The following is a 17,928-nucleotide window of genomic DNA, read 5'->3' on the forward strand; positions in this document are numbered from 1 at the left end:
TTCAGTTAAAACTTCCCCAAGGCACAAATTCCTTTCCTCATCCTTGGATGGTATTTCTCCCACCACCAAGTGATTTAAGCAAAAGTTCAGGGACTGGTCACTTGGAATCTATTTATCTTCATAAATGATCTGGAGGATCTGGAGGATGGTGTGGATTGCACTCTCAGCAAATTTGCGGATGATACTAAACTGGGAGGAGTGGTAGATACGCTGGAGGGGAGGGATAGGATACAGAAGGACCTAGACCAATTGGAAGATTGGGCCAAAAGGAATCTGATGAGGTTCAATAAGGATAAGTGCAGGGTCCTGCACTTAGGACGGAAGAACCCAATGCACAGCTACAGACTAGGGACCGAATGGCTAGGCAGCAGTTCTGCAGAAAAGGACCTAGGGGTGACAGTGGACGAGAAGCTGGATATGAGTCAGCAGTGTGCCCTTGTTGCCAAGAAGGCCAATGGCATTTTGGGATGTATAAGTAGGGGCATAGCGAGCAGATCGAGGGACGTGATCGTTCCCCTCTATTCGACATTGGTGAGGCCTCATCTGGAGTACTGTGTCCAGTTTTGGGCCCCACACTTCAAGAAGGATGTGGATAAATTGGAGAGAGTCCAGCGAAGGGCAACAAAAATGATTAGGGGACTGGAACACATGAGTTATGAGGAGAGGCTGAGGGAGCTGGGATTGTTTAGCCTGCAGAAGAGAAGAATGAGGGGGGATTTGATAGCTGCTTTCAACTACCTGAAAGGGGGTTCCAAAGAGGATGGCTCTAGACTGTTCTCAATGGTAGCAGATGACAGAACGAGGAGTAATGGTCTCAAGTTGCAGTGGGGGAGGTTTAGATTGGATATTAGGAAAAACTTTTTCACTAAGAGGGTGGTGAAACACTGGAATGCGTTACCTAGGGAGGTGGTAGAATCTCCTTCCTTAGAGGTTTTTAAGGTCAGGCTTGACAAAGCCCTGGCTGGGATGATTTAACTGGGAATTGGTCCTGCTTTGAGCAGGGGGTTGGACTAGATGACCTTCTGGGGTCCCTTCCAACCCTGATATTCTATGATTCTATGATTCTATGAATCGCCCTTCCCCCAAAATATCCCCCAAGGCCCTTCACCCCCTTGCCTGGGGAGGCTTGAGAATAATATACCAATGAATTGCCTTAGCAATGTGAGTACAAAGCAGATCCTTTGTCTTCAGGACACTAAAATCAATCAGGTTCTAAAAGAAGAACTTTATTATAAAGGAAAGAGTAAAAAGAATCACAATTCCAAAATCAGGATGGAAGGTAACTTTACAGGCCAATAATAAAAGAAACAAGAAAAGATAACCTAAAGCATTTCCTTGCCTACTTACAATTCCTGTGGTTTAGATGGATTATTCCAGGTATATTTACAGGAGATGTTGTAGCTGCTTGGTTTCTCTCTCCACCCAGAGACCTGGGTCTCCCCCGGTGAGATGTTCAACCCCGCCAGGTTTCCTCTGAGCCAGAAACATGCTTTTCTCTTTACTGCCTTTTGGTTCTTCTCATCTTCTCCAGAACCAGAGATGCAAGGTACAGAGAAAGCAGACCCCTCTCCCCCGCACAAAAAGAATTGTTCTTCTAGTTGTTCTGAACCTCTAACCCTGTGGGTTTGAGATTTGAGCAACTCTCCTGTCAGTTCTTCTTTGGTCCAAACGAGCAAACCCATCCATAGAGGCCACAGGACGCCTCCAGTTGAAGTCATTGGAGGATCACAGTTGTTGTAAATCAGACCATTTATTTAAGTCCCTACATGTGAATGTAGCACCATGTCAATGGGCCAAAATTTCACCCTTTCCCTTGTTTATCTTTCAGCTCTGAGCTGAGGAAATTAAAGACACTGGTCCTGCTACAGAGAGCGCTATTCTGTTAGGGTGCTGACAGAGTCTGAAGGACCCCCCTCCACCCCAGTTTATGTAACATTCTGAGACCCGGTATGAGAGATGGGGATTCCAAAACACATGGGCCCTGATTTTGCTTTTAGGGAGGCCCGTGTCAATTTGGAGTGACGCACTGAAGGCAGAATGTGAGAGCAGAATCTGGCCAGTGTGTGACCAATTCCTGTGATTAACCCTCTGGTAACAGAGATAACCACTGCAGAGGTTTTGGCTGCACTTCCTAATAGGGTAGTAAAATTACTGAATTGGAAAACTTGAGCAAATCGGAGAAAAAAACTACAGCACCCCAAAAAAGAAAGGTACTCAAACAGATATAAAGACACAGTATCATAGAATCATAGAATCATAGAATATCAGGGTTGGAAGGGACCCCAGAAGGTCATCTAGTCCAACCCCCTGCTCGAAGCAGGACCAATTCCCAGTTAAATCATCCCAGCCAGGGCTTTGTCAAGCCTGACCTTAAAAACCTCTAAGGAAGGAGATTCAGTGACAACGAACTGATCTTAAAAACAAATATTTTTCTAAACTATTTCCAAAACATTTGTAGTTCTAATTTTCCCATGTAAATCCCTTGGTGTTACTGACAATACTAAAGAGTTCAAGTCTCTGTCCTGCTGAATTGCTGACCAGATGGTTCTTGACTTAAACCCTGAAACACTTCCTGAGCCCTTACCGCTAACTCTAATGCAGAAAGAGGCAACTCACCAAAATCCTGCTCAGCAGAGAGAGGAAATAAACTGACAGCGATAGGAAGGCAGAGCCCTGAGAATCAGTATATGAATCTCACATCTCTGACACTCAGGGTGCTGGGCAGCGACCTTTATCATTTCCCTGTACGTTCCCTGCAGATGCCTTGCTTGGCCAGGACTCCCAAATAATCATTTATCATTTCCCTGAACCGTCCCTGGAGATGCTCAGATTGGCTAGGACTCCCAAACGATTCCCTCAGCTCCATGAGCAGTGGGAAGGCTAAAAAAATAGACCCTGGAGAACTTCAGCCTGAGAGCTTCCTCTGGGAGTGAAGAAAGAATTTGTGGATAACAGGGGCTCAGATGGTCAGGGCAAACTGAGTCTTGCAGACATTTCAGCCTAGCAATGTCTGTGGCTCTTTAATGCCCTGCCACCTTCACTATTCATTTTAGATTTTAGAGTAGCAGCCGTGTTAGTCCGTATTCAGAAAAAGAAAAGGAGGACTTGTGCACCTAAGAGACTAACAAATTTATTTGAGCATAAGCTTTCATGAGCAACAGCCCACTTCATCGGATGCATTCTCTTTGCCTGTCTCAAACTGGAGTTTCTGTTCATCAAACTGATAAAGAACCTTTTTCACACGGGGAGTAAGCCATAGCCACATTGCATCAGAAAGCTGTAGTGTCTTCTGGTAGTCTAAGAGTTATGGAAAGGCCACATGATAGGGTGTGTGAGTTTGGGGGCTAAGAGGAGATGCTGAAGAGAGGTGAGGTGATGGCAAAAGAGAGGGAACTCAGCAACAGAGAGAGCCCTGTTGGGTGATGTGGTGATAAGACATTAGGTGTGAGGAACTTCTCAGACTGTGAACCTCTACAATGCTGAGCTCAGACAAACTGGGGCAGGGCACCCTTCATGCCCCAGGTGATCACATTCTGCAGGTGTATTTGCTCAATTTGTCACGAAGCTCTTTGGATTTCACCCCATAAATTACAGGGTTGAGCATGGGGGAGATGAGGAGATAGAGGTTGGCCAAGATGATGTGAACGTGGGAAGCAATACCCTGACCAAAACGGTGTGTTAGGTTGACAAAGAGGCCTGGAATATAATAAGCCAGCAACACACAGATGTGGGCTGTGCAGGTATTGAGGGCTTTCTGGTGGGCTTTCTTGGAGGAAATTCTGAGGACGGCCCTGAAGATCAGACCATAGGACAGGACAATGAGTGACAGGTCTAACACGCTGACTACAAACATTATCACCAAGCTATATGTCCTGTGGAGTGTGATGTCCCCACATGATAACTTCACCAAAGCTATAGGTTCACAGAACGTGTGGGGGATAACGCGGTTGGCACAGAATGGCAGCCTGCTCAGGAGCAGGGTCATAGGCAGAATGAAGAGAACAGCTTTGATCAAACATAGAAGCCCTAGCTTAGCTATTCGTCCTTTCCTGAGGATGGTGGTGTATCTCAGAGGGTTACATATGGCAACATAGCGATCAAATGCCATTGTCACAAGGATGGCTGAGTGCATCACAGACACCATGGAAAGGAAGAAAGTCTGCGTGAGGCAGCCTCCCACAGTAATGCCTTTGAAATTGAACCAAAATATGCACAGTGTCTTCGGCACGACGGCGGTAGATGTGGCGATGTCTGATAGCGCCAGCATGCAGAGCAGCAGGTACATCGGCTTTTGCAGGGTCTGCTCTTTGCTTACAACATACAGAAGCATAACATTTCCCCACAGGCCAAGAATGTAGAACATTGTGAAAGGGATGGAAATCCAGACATGGGCAGCTTCCAGGCCAGGGATGCCCATTAGGATGAATGTTGAAGGGTTAGAGGGGGTGAGGTTGAAAGGTGCCATGAAGTTCTCAGTGTGTCAATCAGGCTCAGAAATGCTCCAGGTTCCTGTGAAGAGAGAGAAGCACAGAGAGGGGGGTTACACACTTTATAACAAAGAGTAGGGTAAATATTTTATTGTTATTAACAGTCTATAAAGGGGAGCGAGAAGTGAGGTGGCAACATTTATAGATGACACAAGATTATTTTGGTTATAGTGAAGTCCAGAGAAGTCCTGAGATGGAGCTAACCAAGCCATGTGAAACCCTGCTCTCAGTGCAAGCACAGAAAGAAACTCAGCAAAACTTTGGAATCCAGGAGGAGTGGGGTGGGAAATCATACAGAAAATACAATGTCATCAGATCAATCATTCAGTGTTTCACCCTCCTCTGGACTCCCCTGTGTCTGATTGGGCACCCTTCTCACACCGGATATTGCAGAACTAGAGGGCATCAGGAAAGGGCAAAGAGAATAATTAAGGGCTCAGGGCGACTCTCATCAGGTGAGAGGTTGAAAATGCTGGATTTGTTACTTTACGAAGAAGATGAATATGAGTGGGCATGAGAAAAGTCTATAATAGGCTGACTGGTAGAGAGATTATCAAGAATGTGTTCCCCCTTGTCTTATAAAAGAAGATCAGGTGGACATTCAATAATACGGAAATGTGGCAAAATGAAAATAGGTAAATAAAGAATGCTTTCTACACTCAGTGTCAAAATAGACTGAGGAACGCCTTACCTGAAGAGGTAGTTGAGTCCATGAGGTAAGCAAGTATCAGCAAGAGTTTGGACATTTATGTGGGTAATGAGACTTTCCAGTGACAATAGTGAGAGCTAAATAAATGTTTTGGAAAGCCTATATATCCACATGTTTCAGGTCACAAGCCAATCTCTAGCTGTTAGGCATTAGGGTCACATCCTCTTGATGGTTAAGTCACCCCCCCCAGCATCCACCGACTGGTAAGTTTATTAAACCTTCTTCTGCAGTACCTGAGGCTGTCACTGTCAGAAGGAGGACACTGGATTAGATCGACCATAGGTTTATTTCACTCTGCCATTCCTATGTTGGAAAGGAGCCAAGTGTCCACCATGGAAAAGTCAATATCACGCTGGCCTACGACTTTGTGCTGAACAGAATGGACATGAAGGGTGCAAGGGTCTTTGTTATTTAGGCCAACAGGCCTGCATCTCTGTTACTTCCCCTGTTTCTTTTGGCAAGATGAACCCTTGCTGACAGACAGCTTTGTCTGAGTTATAAGTTGCAGGTGTTAACCGACAAGTGTAAGTCACCAACTAAGCTACTATCCGTTCTCATGCCTGGATATTGATGAAGTTTGCAGATGATACAACAATTGGAGGATGGGATAACCTCGCTGGCACCTCACCAATATGACCAACGAGGAGACAGAGATACTGTTCCTGACAGCTTGTAGGCAATCCTTGTGTGGAATATCGGTGTAGAGGGCTTCTACATCAATGGTGAGCAGGATGGTGTTTTCAGGAAGATCACCAATGCATTGTAGTTTCCTCAGGAAGTCAGTGGTCTCTCAAAGATAGCTGGGAGTGCTGGGAGCGTAGAGTCTGAGGAGAGAGTCCACATAGCCAGACAATCCTGGTGCAAGTATAGCAATGTATGAGATGACGGGATGTCCAGGATTTCCAGGTTTATAGATCTTGGGCAGCAGATAGAATACCCCTGGCTGGGGCTCTTGGGCTATGGGTCTTCAGATTTGTTCCGTGCTATTGCAGGGACTTTCTTGAGCAGATGGCGTAGTTTCAGTGGGATCAGAGGACAGTGGCCTGTAGAATGTGGTTTTGGAGAGTTGCCTGGCAACCTCCTGTTCATAGTCCGGCCTGTTCATGATGCTCTCCCAGGGTGACCCTGTGGCCGATGTGGTCCTGGGATGGTAGCGAGAGGAATCTCAATGAGGGGTAAAAACGTTATTTTGCCTCTGTGTGTGGCATTGGCACCACTCCTGCTGTGAAATGGTGCCCAGTTCTGGTGTCCACAATTCAAGATGGACGTTGACGCACTGAAGAAGTTTCCGAGAAGAGTCACAGGAATTACTGAAAATTAGAAAACCTTCCTTCTAGTCATGGACTCAAAGAGCTCAATTTATTTAGTGTAACAAAGATGGTTAAGGGGTGACTTGATAACAGTCTTTACATACCTGCACAGGGAAGCAATATTTAATGATAGGCTTTTCAACTTTGCATACACAGGTGGAACAAGATTGGCTGGAAGTTGAAGTTAAAGAAATTGGGACTGGAGATAAGATGTACCTTTTTTATGAGTGAGAGTAAATAACCATTGGAACAATTTACCAAGGGTCTCGGTGGATTCTCCATCACTGAGCATTTTTAAATCAAGGTTGGATCTTTCTCTAAAAGATCTGCTCTAGCAACAATTTCAGGGGAATTCTCAGGGCTGTGTTTTACAGGCCTATTCTGTACAGTTGAGATGATCAAGATGGTGCCTGCAGGCTCACGCCTGAGCTTACTGAAGGCATTTTGTCTATTCATGACTCTGTTACATTTTTCCCGATGAGGAGTAATTCTCATGTGCCTTGGAAATGTCACACCAGGTGTGTATTTCATGAGCCTTAAGTGTCCTGTGAGGCACTGCATGGATGAACATTTAGGTGAGAAAAATAATGATTTGACCACATAATATCTCTGCACAGCAGAATGTACGTACAACCCTCCAGACGAATGACTAACAGAACTGGCTAGTAAGTGCTCACAGAACATCCTGGGTTTAACGTCTGTGCCGCAGTGACCTACTCTTTCAGGCAGCTACCAGTGGTTCCTGCACATGGCACCTGTATTTATCTAGGCCCTGACATGGCCCAGAGTTGCCTGCAGGAGGGAGAGATGTTGTGCAGATTAAATGGAACCAGCATGAGTAACTCTTCCTCAAAACAACACAAAATTTTAATGTATTGCAGCCTGTTAGAAACCCAGACATACCTTCCAGAGACTGCTTTTCATGCTGACAAATGCTGATGTTTTCACAAGATTGTAATGGGACTGCTCACGGAGGAGGGATGGGAAAGGTGTCAGAATCAATCTGCAAGTGTGTGGTCCATGTTATGTTACAATCTGAGATACACACATACCCCCTGCCCCAGGAGGCCTTGTTACGCCTCTTCCGTCTCTGCATTAGGCAAGATGTCCATTCCCTATTTCACAAAGTTTCAGAACTCCGTGCATTGAGAGCAGGATGCTGCGTGTCACTCTCCCATCCCTCTCCCCTCCGTGCGTGCATCTGCACGCATGCACACACAAACACACACACTGTGCATTCCTTGAGCTATCCCAATGATATTTCCAACACTGCCTCTAAGACAGAAACATGCTTTAATTTTCACCGCTTTTTCGGTGCTTCCCATCCTCTCCAGAACCAGAGGTGTAGGCGCAGAGAGGGAGCAGACCCCTCTTCCCCCCGACCAAAATATTATAATCCTAATTGTTTTCAACCTTTAAGCCTATGAGTCTGAGATTTCAGCAACTCTCCTGTCAGTTCTTCTTTGGTCCAAAAGAGCTCATCCGTCCTTAGAGGAGACAGGATGACTCCAGTTGAAATCACTGGACTCTCATGGCTGGTGTAAATCAGGTCCTTTATTTAAGTCCCTACATGTGGATTTAAGGTGAAATCCTGACCCTCTTAGGAGTTTTTCCCTTGAACTCAATGGGAAGAGTTTAAATTTCAGCTTCGAGCTGTGAAAATCAGAGTGTCGGGTCCTGCTACAGAAACCACTCTTCTATTAGGGTGCTGTACCAGTCTGAAGGAACCCCCAGTTCATGTGACGCTCTGAGACCAGACGTGAAAGATGGGGCTTGCAAAATACTCTTTGGGGCTCTTACTTAGCTCTCAGGGAGGCCAGCGTCAGTCTGGAGTGAGCTACTGAAGGCAGAATGTAAGAGGCGAATCTGGCCAATGTGTCACCCATTCTTGTTGTAAATCTTTCGGTAACACAGATACCCACTGCAGAGGTTTGGCTGCACTTCCTAATAATGCAGTCAAGTTGCTGAATTGGAAGAGTTGAACGAATGAGAGGAAAAACCACACAGCCCCCAAAAAAGGAAACTACAAAGACAGACAGAAGGAGACAGAACGAGACAAAGAACTGCTCTTAAAAACAAATGTTTACCTAAACTATTTCCAAAACATTTGTAGTTCCAAGTTTACTAGGAAAATCCTTGGTGTTTCTGACAATATAAACACTTCAAGTTCCTTGTGCTGGTGAATTCCTACCCAGATGGTTCTTGACTTCAACCCTGAAATCCTTCCTGTGCCCTTAACTATATCTTTAATTCAGAAACAAGCAACTCATCAAAATACTGCTCAGCAGAGACTGGAAATCTCCTTACCGTGACAGGAGCACAGAGCCCCGAGAATCAGCCTATGAATCCAACATGTCTGAAACTGTCTATCCTGGACAGTGCCCTTTATGGTTCCCCTGTACAGTCCCTGCGGACTCTCTGGTTGGCCAGGACTTCCAGTCAATTCCCTTGGCTCCATGAGCAGTGGGAGGAGCAGAAATTAGACTCTGGAGAACTACAGCTTGAGAGCTTCCCTTGGGAGTGAAGAAATAATTCGCTGATACCAAGGGCTCAGATTAACAGGGCAAGCAGAGTCGTGCAGACTGTTCAGCCTAGCAATTGAGGGTGGCTTTGTATTCTGGCATGTAATATACTGCCATCCACACTATGGGGGGGAATGCTGCCACAAGACATGGTACCAAATATAATTTTCAATTAATTAGAGAGATGTTCCACTGCATATCCCCCGTAAAGTTGGACTATCCAGTCCATCAGCCTCTGAAATTCATTGCCACACTGTGGAGGCCAAATGCCTTAATCATGAACCGATGCAAGTCCACTGGGTGAAAAAAGCGTTCTTCACCGAGGAATCTGGATAAAAGATACTTGCCAATAGCCCTTTGTGAGATCTAAAATGGATATATATTTGGTAGGTCCCAACTCTTCAAATAGTTCTACTCTCTGCATCGGATAAGCATCAAAATTCAATTCTGTGTTGATCATTCAGAAATCGATGCAGAAACAGGTTATGCTATCCTGGGTAGAGAACTAACACAAAGGGACTTCTCCACTCACTGTGTGATTCCTTCACCAGTCCCCCGGCCAAAATGACCTGGAGTTCATCGCACATGGTATCCCACATTTTATGAGGGAACAGCTACGGAGTTTCCCTGATCTGATGCCCAGCAGCCATTTCAGAATGGTGGTATTTTAGGTGGGTGTGCCCTGCTGCGGTGAGGACATTGTGGTAAAGGAATCAAATAACTGCAACATGTGGATTTTTTGTTTAGGCTGCAGTCCCTCCAACATGCGTGAGTCACAGGTGCCAGGAGAACTAATTTGGGCTCTGGAGGGTATGAGTGTGACTAGTTGTCACCCTGGGGTTCAGTGTGGCAGCCATGGGAACTGATGCACCCCTCTAACCACCCAGCTGGGCTGGCCCTTTTGCTCACTGCTTTGCTGGTGATCATGTCTCTCCAGGTCTTGTTATCACCCAACACAGAAGTAGATGGCGATACACACCCAAATGGAGCTACCGGAGAGCTAACTTAAGGAACCCAAGTACAAATGGAGGACATCAGCCAATTTCCATGCTCCCCAAGTTCTACTACGGAGTATGAACCCATAATACTATGCACTCTGGAGGGGTCTACACTGTCGGCTCATTGGTAGATTTCTCCCTCCCCTTGATGTGGAAAGGCTATTCTACAGCCTGTGTTAAAAAAACTGAGATTTTCCCCAGAAACTTTGCTCATAGGCAGAGTGGTTTAGATAAATCACAAAAGAAATTGAACTACAGAAATATATATTTGAAATGTTTATAAGTGATAGCAAAGAGATCAAAGCAGGTTACATAGCAAATAAAGAAAACTGAAACTAAGCCTGAGGTATTAGATAGATTGACTATGAATCAACAATTTCTCACCCTGGCTGGGAATACAAGAAGCGCTCCAGGAGGTTCCCATTCACAGGTCAGAAATCCCTTTTGGCCTGGGACCAGCACTTCCCCCAGTTCCGTCTTTGTTCCTCAGATGTTTCCAGTTCTCTTGTGTGAGGAGTGAGACCACTAGATGCAGCCACACCCCACCTTAGATAGATTAAACATAGGGCAGGAATCCTTTGTTACAAAAAGAGTTCCCTGCTCACTTTGTGGATAAATACAGGTACCCAAAATGTCAGTGTCAGTGTCCTGTGGTTCGGTCACATGCCCTTGCATGCACTCCTCGGTCCAAAGACTGTTTGGAGTATTCTCAGGAAGACTCACCAGGTGAGAGATAAGCTGTCCAATGTCTAATTGTTTCCCCTAATGGTGAATTACCCTGAATAGGTTTTCACCATCAGCTTTCTAGACTGGAATCATTTTGCTTAATGGGTGTCCCTGAGAAGTAACTACATTTGAAATACAGGCACATAGTGAATAGTCATCATGTCATATACAAAAATGACACATTCACTCAAACAGGATAATCATTTTTTAGCAAATCCTAACTTTTCAGATGACACCTGACAAGTCCTAACTTGTCAAATAGAAGAGAGATTAATAAGACTAGGGCTCTCCCGCTTGGAAAAGAGATGGCTAAGGGGAGATATGATTGAGGTCTATAAAATCATGACTGGTGTAGAGAAAGTAGATAAGGAAGTGTTGTTTACTACTTCCCATAACACAAGAACTAGGGGTCACCCAATGAAATGAATAGGCAGCAGGTTTAAAAGAAATAAAAGGAAGTATTTCCCCACCAAGTGCCCTGTCAACCTGTGGAACTCCTTGCCAGAGAATGTTGTGAAGGCCAAGACCGTAACAGGGTTCAAAAAAGAACCAGATAAATTCATGGAGGAATTCAAAAATTCTGTTTGCCAGAAGCTGGCAATGAGTGACAGGGAATGGGTCACTTGCTGATTACCTGTTCTGTTCATTCCCTCTGGAGAACCTGGCACTGGCTACTGTCAGAAGACAGGATACAGGGCTATATGGATCTTCGGTATGACCCAGGATGGCCATTCTTATGTTCTTAGGTTCATAATCATACAACTATGAAGAACATGATGTTCAGGGTCACATTGAGGGTCTGAGGAGGATCCCCTTCTAGGTTTTTAAAAGATTCAAATGATAGCAGTAAACCACAGTAGAAAACATGAGTCCAAATATACATACCAAATGATGGGGTCTAAATCAGGTCTTAACACTCAAGAAGGAGATCTGGGGGTCATCGTAGATTGGTCTCTGAAAACATCTGCTCAATATACCACAGCAATCAGAAAAGCTAACAGAATGCTGGGAACCACGAGGAAAGTGAGAGATAAGAAGACAGAACATACGATAATGCCACTATGTAAATCCCACATGGTGAATACTGAATGCAGTTCTGGTCTCCTCATCTCAAAAAAGATATATTTGAAATGGAAAAGGTACAGAGAAGGAAATGATTAGGGGTATGGAACAGTTTCCATCTGAGGAGAGATTTAAAAGACTGTGACTTTTCAGCTTGGAAACAGACAGGATGTGATAGAGAGCTTATGTATTGTGAATGGTATGGAGAAAGTGTATTCAGAAGTCTTCTTTACTCCGTCACTTAATGCAAGAACCAGGGGTCACCCAAGGAAATTAATAAACAGCTGCTTTTAGCCAAAAGGTTCAGGGACTCTGTCAGGGTCCCCCCCCCCCACACACACACACACTCTAAACTCTGGGGTACATGAAAGGCCCTCTAAGCTTATATTCTACCAGCTTCAGTTAAAACTTCCCCAAGGCACAAATTCCTTTCCTCATCCTTGGATGGTATTTCTCCCACCACCAAGTGATTTAAGCAAAAGTTCAGGGACTGGTCACTTGGAATCTATTTATCTTCATAAATGATCTGGAGGATCTGGAGGATGGTGTGGATTGCACTCTCAGCAAATTTGCGGATGATACTAAACTGGGAGGAGTGGTAGATACGCTGGAGGGGAGGGATAGGATACAGAAGGACCTAGACCAATTGGAAGATTGGGCCAAAAGGAATCTGATGAGGTTCAATAAGGATAAGTGCAGGGTCCTGCACTTAGGACGGAAGAACCCAATGCACAGCTACAGACTAGGGACCGAATGGCTAGGCAGCAGTTCTGCAGAAAAGGACCTAGGGGTGACAGTGGACGAGAAGCTGGATATGAGTCAGCAGTGTGCCCTTGTTGCCAAGAAGGCCAATGGCATTTTGGGATGTATAAGTAGGGGCATAGCGAGCAGATCGAGGGACGTGATCGTTCCCCTCTATTCGACATTGGTGAGGCCTCATCTGGAGTACTGTGTCCAGTTTTGGGCCCCACACTTCAAGAAGGATGTGGATAAATTGGAGAGAGTCCAGCGAAGGGCAACAAAAATGATTAGGGGACTGGAACACATGAGTTATGAGGAGAGGCTGAGGGAGCTGGGATTGTTTAGCCTGCAGAAGAGAAGAATGAGGGGGGATTTGATAGCTGCTTTCAACTACCTGAAAGGGGGTTCCAAAGAGGATGGCTCTAGACTGTTCTCAATGGTAGCAGATGACAGAACGAGGAGTAATGGTCTCAAGTTGCAGTGGGGGAGGTTTAGATTGGATATTAGGAAAAACTTTTTCACTAAGAGGGTGGTGAAACACTGGAATGCGTTACCTAGGGAGGTGGTAGAATCTCCTTCCTTAGAGGTTTTTAAGGTCAGGCTTGACAAAGCCCTGGCTGGGATGATTTAACTGGGAATTGGTCCTGCTTTGAGCAGGGGGTTGGACTAGATGACCTTCTGGGGTCCCTTCCAACCCTGATATTCTATGATTCTATGATTCTATGAATCGCCCTTCCCCCAAAATATCCCCCAAGGCCCTTCACCCCCTTGCCTGGGGAGGCTTGAGAATAATATACCAATGAATTGCCTTAGCAATGTGAGTACAAAGCAGATCCTTTGTCTTCAGGACACTAAAATCAATCAGGTTCTAAAAGAAGAACTTTATTATAAAGGAAAGAGTAAAAAGAATCACAATTCCAAAATCAGGATGGAAGGTAACTTTACAGGCCAATAATAAAAGAAACAAGAAAAGATAACCTAAAGCATTTCCTTGCCTACTTACAATTCCTGTGGTTTAGATGGATTATTCCAGGTATATTTACAGGAGATGTTGTAGCTGCTTGGTTTCTCTCTCCACCCAGAGACCTGGGTCTCCCCCGGTGAGATGTTCAACCCCGCCAGGTTTCCTCTGAGCCAGAAACATGCTTTTCTCTTTACTGCCTTTTGGTTCTTCTCATCTTCTCCAGAACCAGAGATGCAAGGTACAGAGAAAGCAGACCCCTCTCCCCCGCACAAAAAGAATTGTTCTTCTAGTTGTTCTGAACCTCTAACCCTGTGGGTTTGAGATTTGAGCAACTCTCCTGTCAGTTCTTCTTTGGTCCAAACGAGCAAACCCATCCATAGAGGCCACAGGACGCCTCCAGTTGAAGTCATTGGAGGATCACAGTTGTTGTAAATCAGACCATTTATTTAAGTCCCTACATGTGAATGTAGCACCATGTCAATGGGCCAAAATTTCACCCTTTCCCTTGTTTATCTTTCAGCTCTGAGCTGAGGAAATTAAAGACACTGGTCCTGCTACAGAGAGCGCTATTCTGTTAGGGTGCTGACAGAGTCTGAAGGACCCCCCTCCACCCCAGTTTATGTAACATTCTGAGACCCGGTATGAGAGATGGGGATTCCAAAACACATGGGCCCTGATTTTGCTTTTAGGGAGGCCCGTGTCAATTTGGAGTGACGCACTGAAGGCAGAATGTGAGAGCAGAATCTGGCCAGTGTGTGACCAATTCCTGTGATTAACCCTCTGGTAACAGAGATAACCACTGCAGAGGTTTTGGCTGCACTTCCTAATAGGGTAGTAAAATTACTGAATTGGAAAACTTGAGCAAATCGGAGAAAAAAACTACAGCACCCCAAAAAAGAAAGGTACTCAAACAGATATAAAGACACAGTATCATAGAATCATAGAATCATAGAATATCAGGGTTGGAAGGGACCCCAGAAGGTCATCTAGTCCAACCCCCTGCTCGAAGCAGGACCAATTCCCAGTTAAATCATCCCAGCCAGGGCTTTGTCAAGCCTGACCTTAAAAACCTCTAAGGAAGGAGATTCAGTGACAACGAACTGATCTTAAAAACAAATATTTTTCTAAACTATTTCCAAAACATTTGTAGTTCTAATTTTCCCATGTAAATCCCTTGGTGTTACTGACAATACTAAAGAGTTCAAGTCTCTGTCCTGCTGAATTGCTGACCAGATGGTTCTTGACTTAAACCCTGAAACACTTCCTGAGCCCTTACCGCTAACTCTAATGCAGAAAGAGGCAACTCACCAAAATCCTGCTCAGCAGAGAGAGGAAATAAACTGACAGCGATAGGAAGGCAGAGCCCTGAGAATCAGTATATGAATCTCACATCTCTGACACTCAGGGTGCTGGGCAGCGACCTTTATCATTTCCCTGTACGTTCCCTGCAGATGCCTTGCTTGGCCAGGACTCCCAAATAATCATTTATCATTTCCCTGAACCGTCCCTGGAGATGCTCAGATTGGCTAGGACTCCCAAACGATTCCCTCAGCTCCATGAGCAGTGGGAAGGCTAAAAAAATAGACCCTGGAGAACTTCAGCCTGAGAGCTTCCTCTGGGAGTGAAGAAAGAATTTGTGGATAACAGGGGCTCAGATGGTCAGGGCAAACTGAGTCTTGCAGACATTTCAGCCTAGCAATGTCTGTGGCTCTTTAATGCCCTGCCACCTTCACTATTCATTTTAGATTTTAGAGTAGCAGCCGTGTTAGTCCGTATTCAGAAAAAGAAAAGGAGGACTTGTGCACCTAAGAGACTAACAAATTTATTTGAGCATAAGCTTTCATGAGCAACAGCCCACTTCATCGGATGCATTCTCTTTGCCTGTCTCAAACTGGAGTTTCTGTTCATCAAACTGATAAAGAACCTTTTTCACACGGGGAGTAAGCCATAGCCACATTGCATCAGAAAGCTGTAGTGTCTTCTGGTAGTCTAAGAGTTATGGAAAGGCCACATGATAGGGTGTGTGAGTTTGGGGGCTAAGAGGAGATGCTGAAGAGAGGTGAGGTGATGGCAAAAGAGAGGGAACTCAGCAACAGAGAGAGCCCTGTTGGGTGATGTGGTGATAAGACATTAGGTGTGAGGAACTTCTCAGACTGTGAACCTCTACAATGCTGAGCTCAGACAAACTGGGGCAGGGCACCCTTCATGCCCCAGGTGATCACATTCTGCAGGTGTATTTGCTCAATTTGTCACGAAGCTCTTTGGATTTCACCCCATAAATTACAGGGTTGAGCATGGGGGAGATGAGGAGATAGAGGTTGGCCAAGATGATGTGAACGTGGGAAGCAATACCCTGACCAAAACGGTGTGTTAGGTTGACAAAGAGGCCTGGAATATAATAAGCCAGCAACACACAGATGTGGGCTGTGCAGGTATTGAGGGCTTTCTGGTGGGCTTTCTTGGAGGAAATTCTGAGGACGGCCCTGAAGATCAGACCATAGGACAGGACAATGAGTGACAGGTCTAACACGCTGACTACAAACATTATCACCAAGCTATATGTCCTGTGGAGTGTGATGTCCCCACATGATAACTTCACCAAAGCTATAGGTTCACAGAACGTGTGGGGGATAACGCGGTTGGCACAGAATGGCAGCCTGCTCAGGAGCAGGGTCATAGGCAGAATGAAGAGAACAGCTTTGATCAAACATAGAAGCCCTAGCTTAGCTATTCGTCCTTTCCTGAGGATGGTGGTGTATCTCAGAGGGTTACATATGGCAACATAGCGATCAAATGCCATTGTCACAAGGATGGCTGAGTGCATCACAGACACCATGGAAAGGAAGAAAGTCTGCGTGAGGCAGCCTCCCACAGTAATGCCTTTGAAATTGAACCAAAATATGCACAGTGTCTTCGGCACGACGGCGGTAGATGTGGCGATGTCTGATAGCGCCAGCATGCAGAGCAGCAGGTACATCGGCTTTTGCAGGGTCTGCTCTTTGCTTACAACATACAGAAGCATAACATTTCCCCACAGGCCAAGAATGTAGAACATTGTGAAAGGGATGGAAATCCAGACATGGGCAGCTTCCAGGCCAGGGATGCCCATTAGGATGAATGTTGAAGGGTTAGAGGGGGTGAGGTTGAAAGGTGCCATGAAGTTCTCAGTGTGTCAATCAGGCTCAGAAATGCTCCAGGTTCCTGTGAAGAGAGAGAAGCACAGAGAGGGGGGTTACACACTTTATAACAAAGAGTAGGGTAAATATTTTATTGTTATTAACAGTCTATAAAGGGGAGCGAGAAGTGAGGTGGCAACATTTATAGATGACACAAGATTATTTTGGTTATAGTGAAGTCCAGAGAAGTCCTGAGATGGAGCTAACCAAGCCATGTGAAACCCTGCTCTCAGTGCAAGCACAGAAAGAAACTCAGCAAAACTTTGGAATCCAGGAGGAGTGGGGTGGGAAATCATACAGAAAATACAATGTCATCAGATCAATCATTCAGTGTTTCACCCTCCTCTGGACTCCCCTGTGTCTGATTGGGCACCCTTCTCACACCGGATATTGCAGAACTAGAGGGCATCAGGAAAGGGCAAAGAGAATAATTAAGGGCTCAGGGCGACTCTCATCAGGTGAGAGGTTGAAAATGCTGGATTTGTTACTTTACGAAGAAGATGAATATGAGTGGGCATGAGAAAAGTCTATAATAGGCTGACTGGTAGAGAGATTATCAAGAATGTGTTCCCCCTTGTCTTATAAAAGAAGATCAGGTGGACATTCAATAATACGGAAATGTGGCAAAATGAAAATAGGTAAATAAAGAATGCTTTCTACACTCAGTGTCAAAATAGACTGAGGAACGCCTTACCTGAAGAGGTAGTTGAGTCCATGAGGTAAGCAAGTATCAGCAAGAGTTTGGACATTTATGTGGGTAATGAGACTTTCCAGTGACAATAGTGAGAGCTAAATAAATGTTTTGGAAAGCCTATATATCCACATGTTTCAGGTCACAAGCCAATCTCTAGCTGTTAGGCATTAGGGTCACATCCTCTTGATGGTTAAGTCACCCCCCCCAGCATCCACCGACTGGTAAGTTTATTAAACCTTCTTCTGCAGTACCTGAGGCTGTCACTGTCAGAAGGAGGACACTGGATTAGATCGACCATAGGTTTATTTCACTCTGCCATTCCTATGTTGGAAAGGAGCCAAGTGTCCACCATGGAAAAGTCAATATCACGCTGGCCTACGACTTTGTGCTGAACAGAATGGACATGAAGGGTGCAAGGGTCTTTGTTATTTAGGCCAACAGGCCTGCATCTCTGTTACTTCCCCTGTTTCTTTTGGCAAGATGAACCCTTGCTGACAGACAGCTTTGTCTGAGTTATAAGTTGCAGGTGTTAACCGACA

At 45.2% G+C, this 17,928-nt stretch overlaps 2 protein-coding genes across 2 annotated transcripts; both read right to left on the reverse strand.

The window, feature by feature from the left end:
- Positions 1 to 3,526: 3,526 nt before the first annotated feature.
- LOC140905568 (olfactory receptor 52B2-like) lies at positions 3,527 to 4,285 on the reverse strand. The gene has a single exon (XM_073329092.1). The coding sequence runs from the start codon at positions 4,283 to 4,285 to the stop codon at positions 3,527 to 3,529; it is 759 nt and encodes a 252-aa protein (XP_073185193.1).
- An 11,452-nt stretch (positions 4,286 to 15,737) lies between these two features.
- On the reverse strand, positions 15,738 to 16,496 carry LOC140905569 (olfactory receptor 52B2-like). The gene has a single exon (XM_073329093.1). It carries the CDS (start codon positions 16,494 to 16,496, stop codon positions 15,738 to 15,740), a length of 759 nt encoding a protein of 252 aa, XP_073185194.1.
- Between the last annotated feature and the right edge of the window lie 1,432 nt (positions 16,497 to 17,928).

This window comes from Lepidochelys kempii, chromosome 1, assembly GCF_965140265.1.
Source record: "Lepidochelys kempii isolate rLepKem1 chromosome 1, rLepKem1.hap2, whole genome shotgun sequence".
In the NCBI taxonomy this organism is placed as follows: domain Eukaryota; kingdom Metazoa; phylum Chordata; order Testudines; family Cheloniidae; genus Lepidochelys; species Lepidochelys kempii.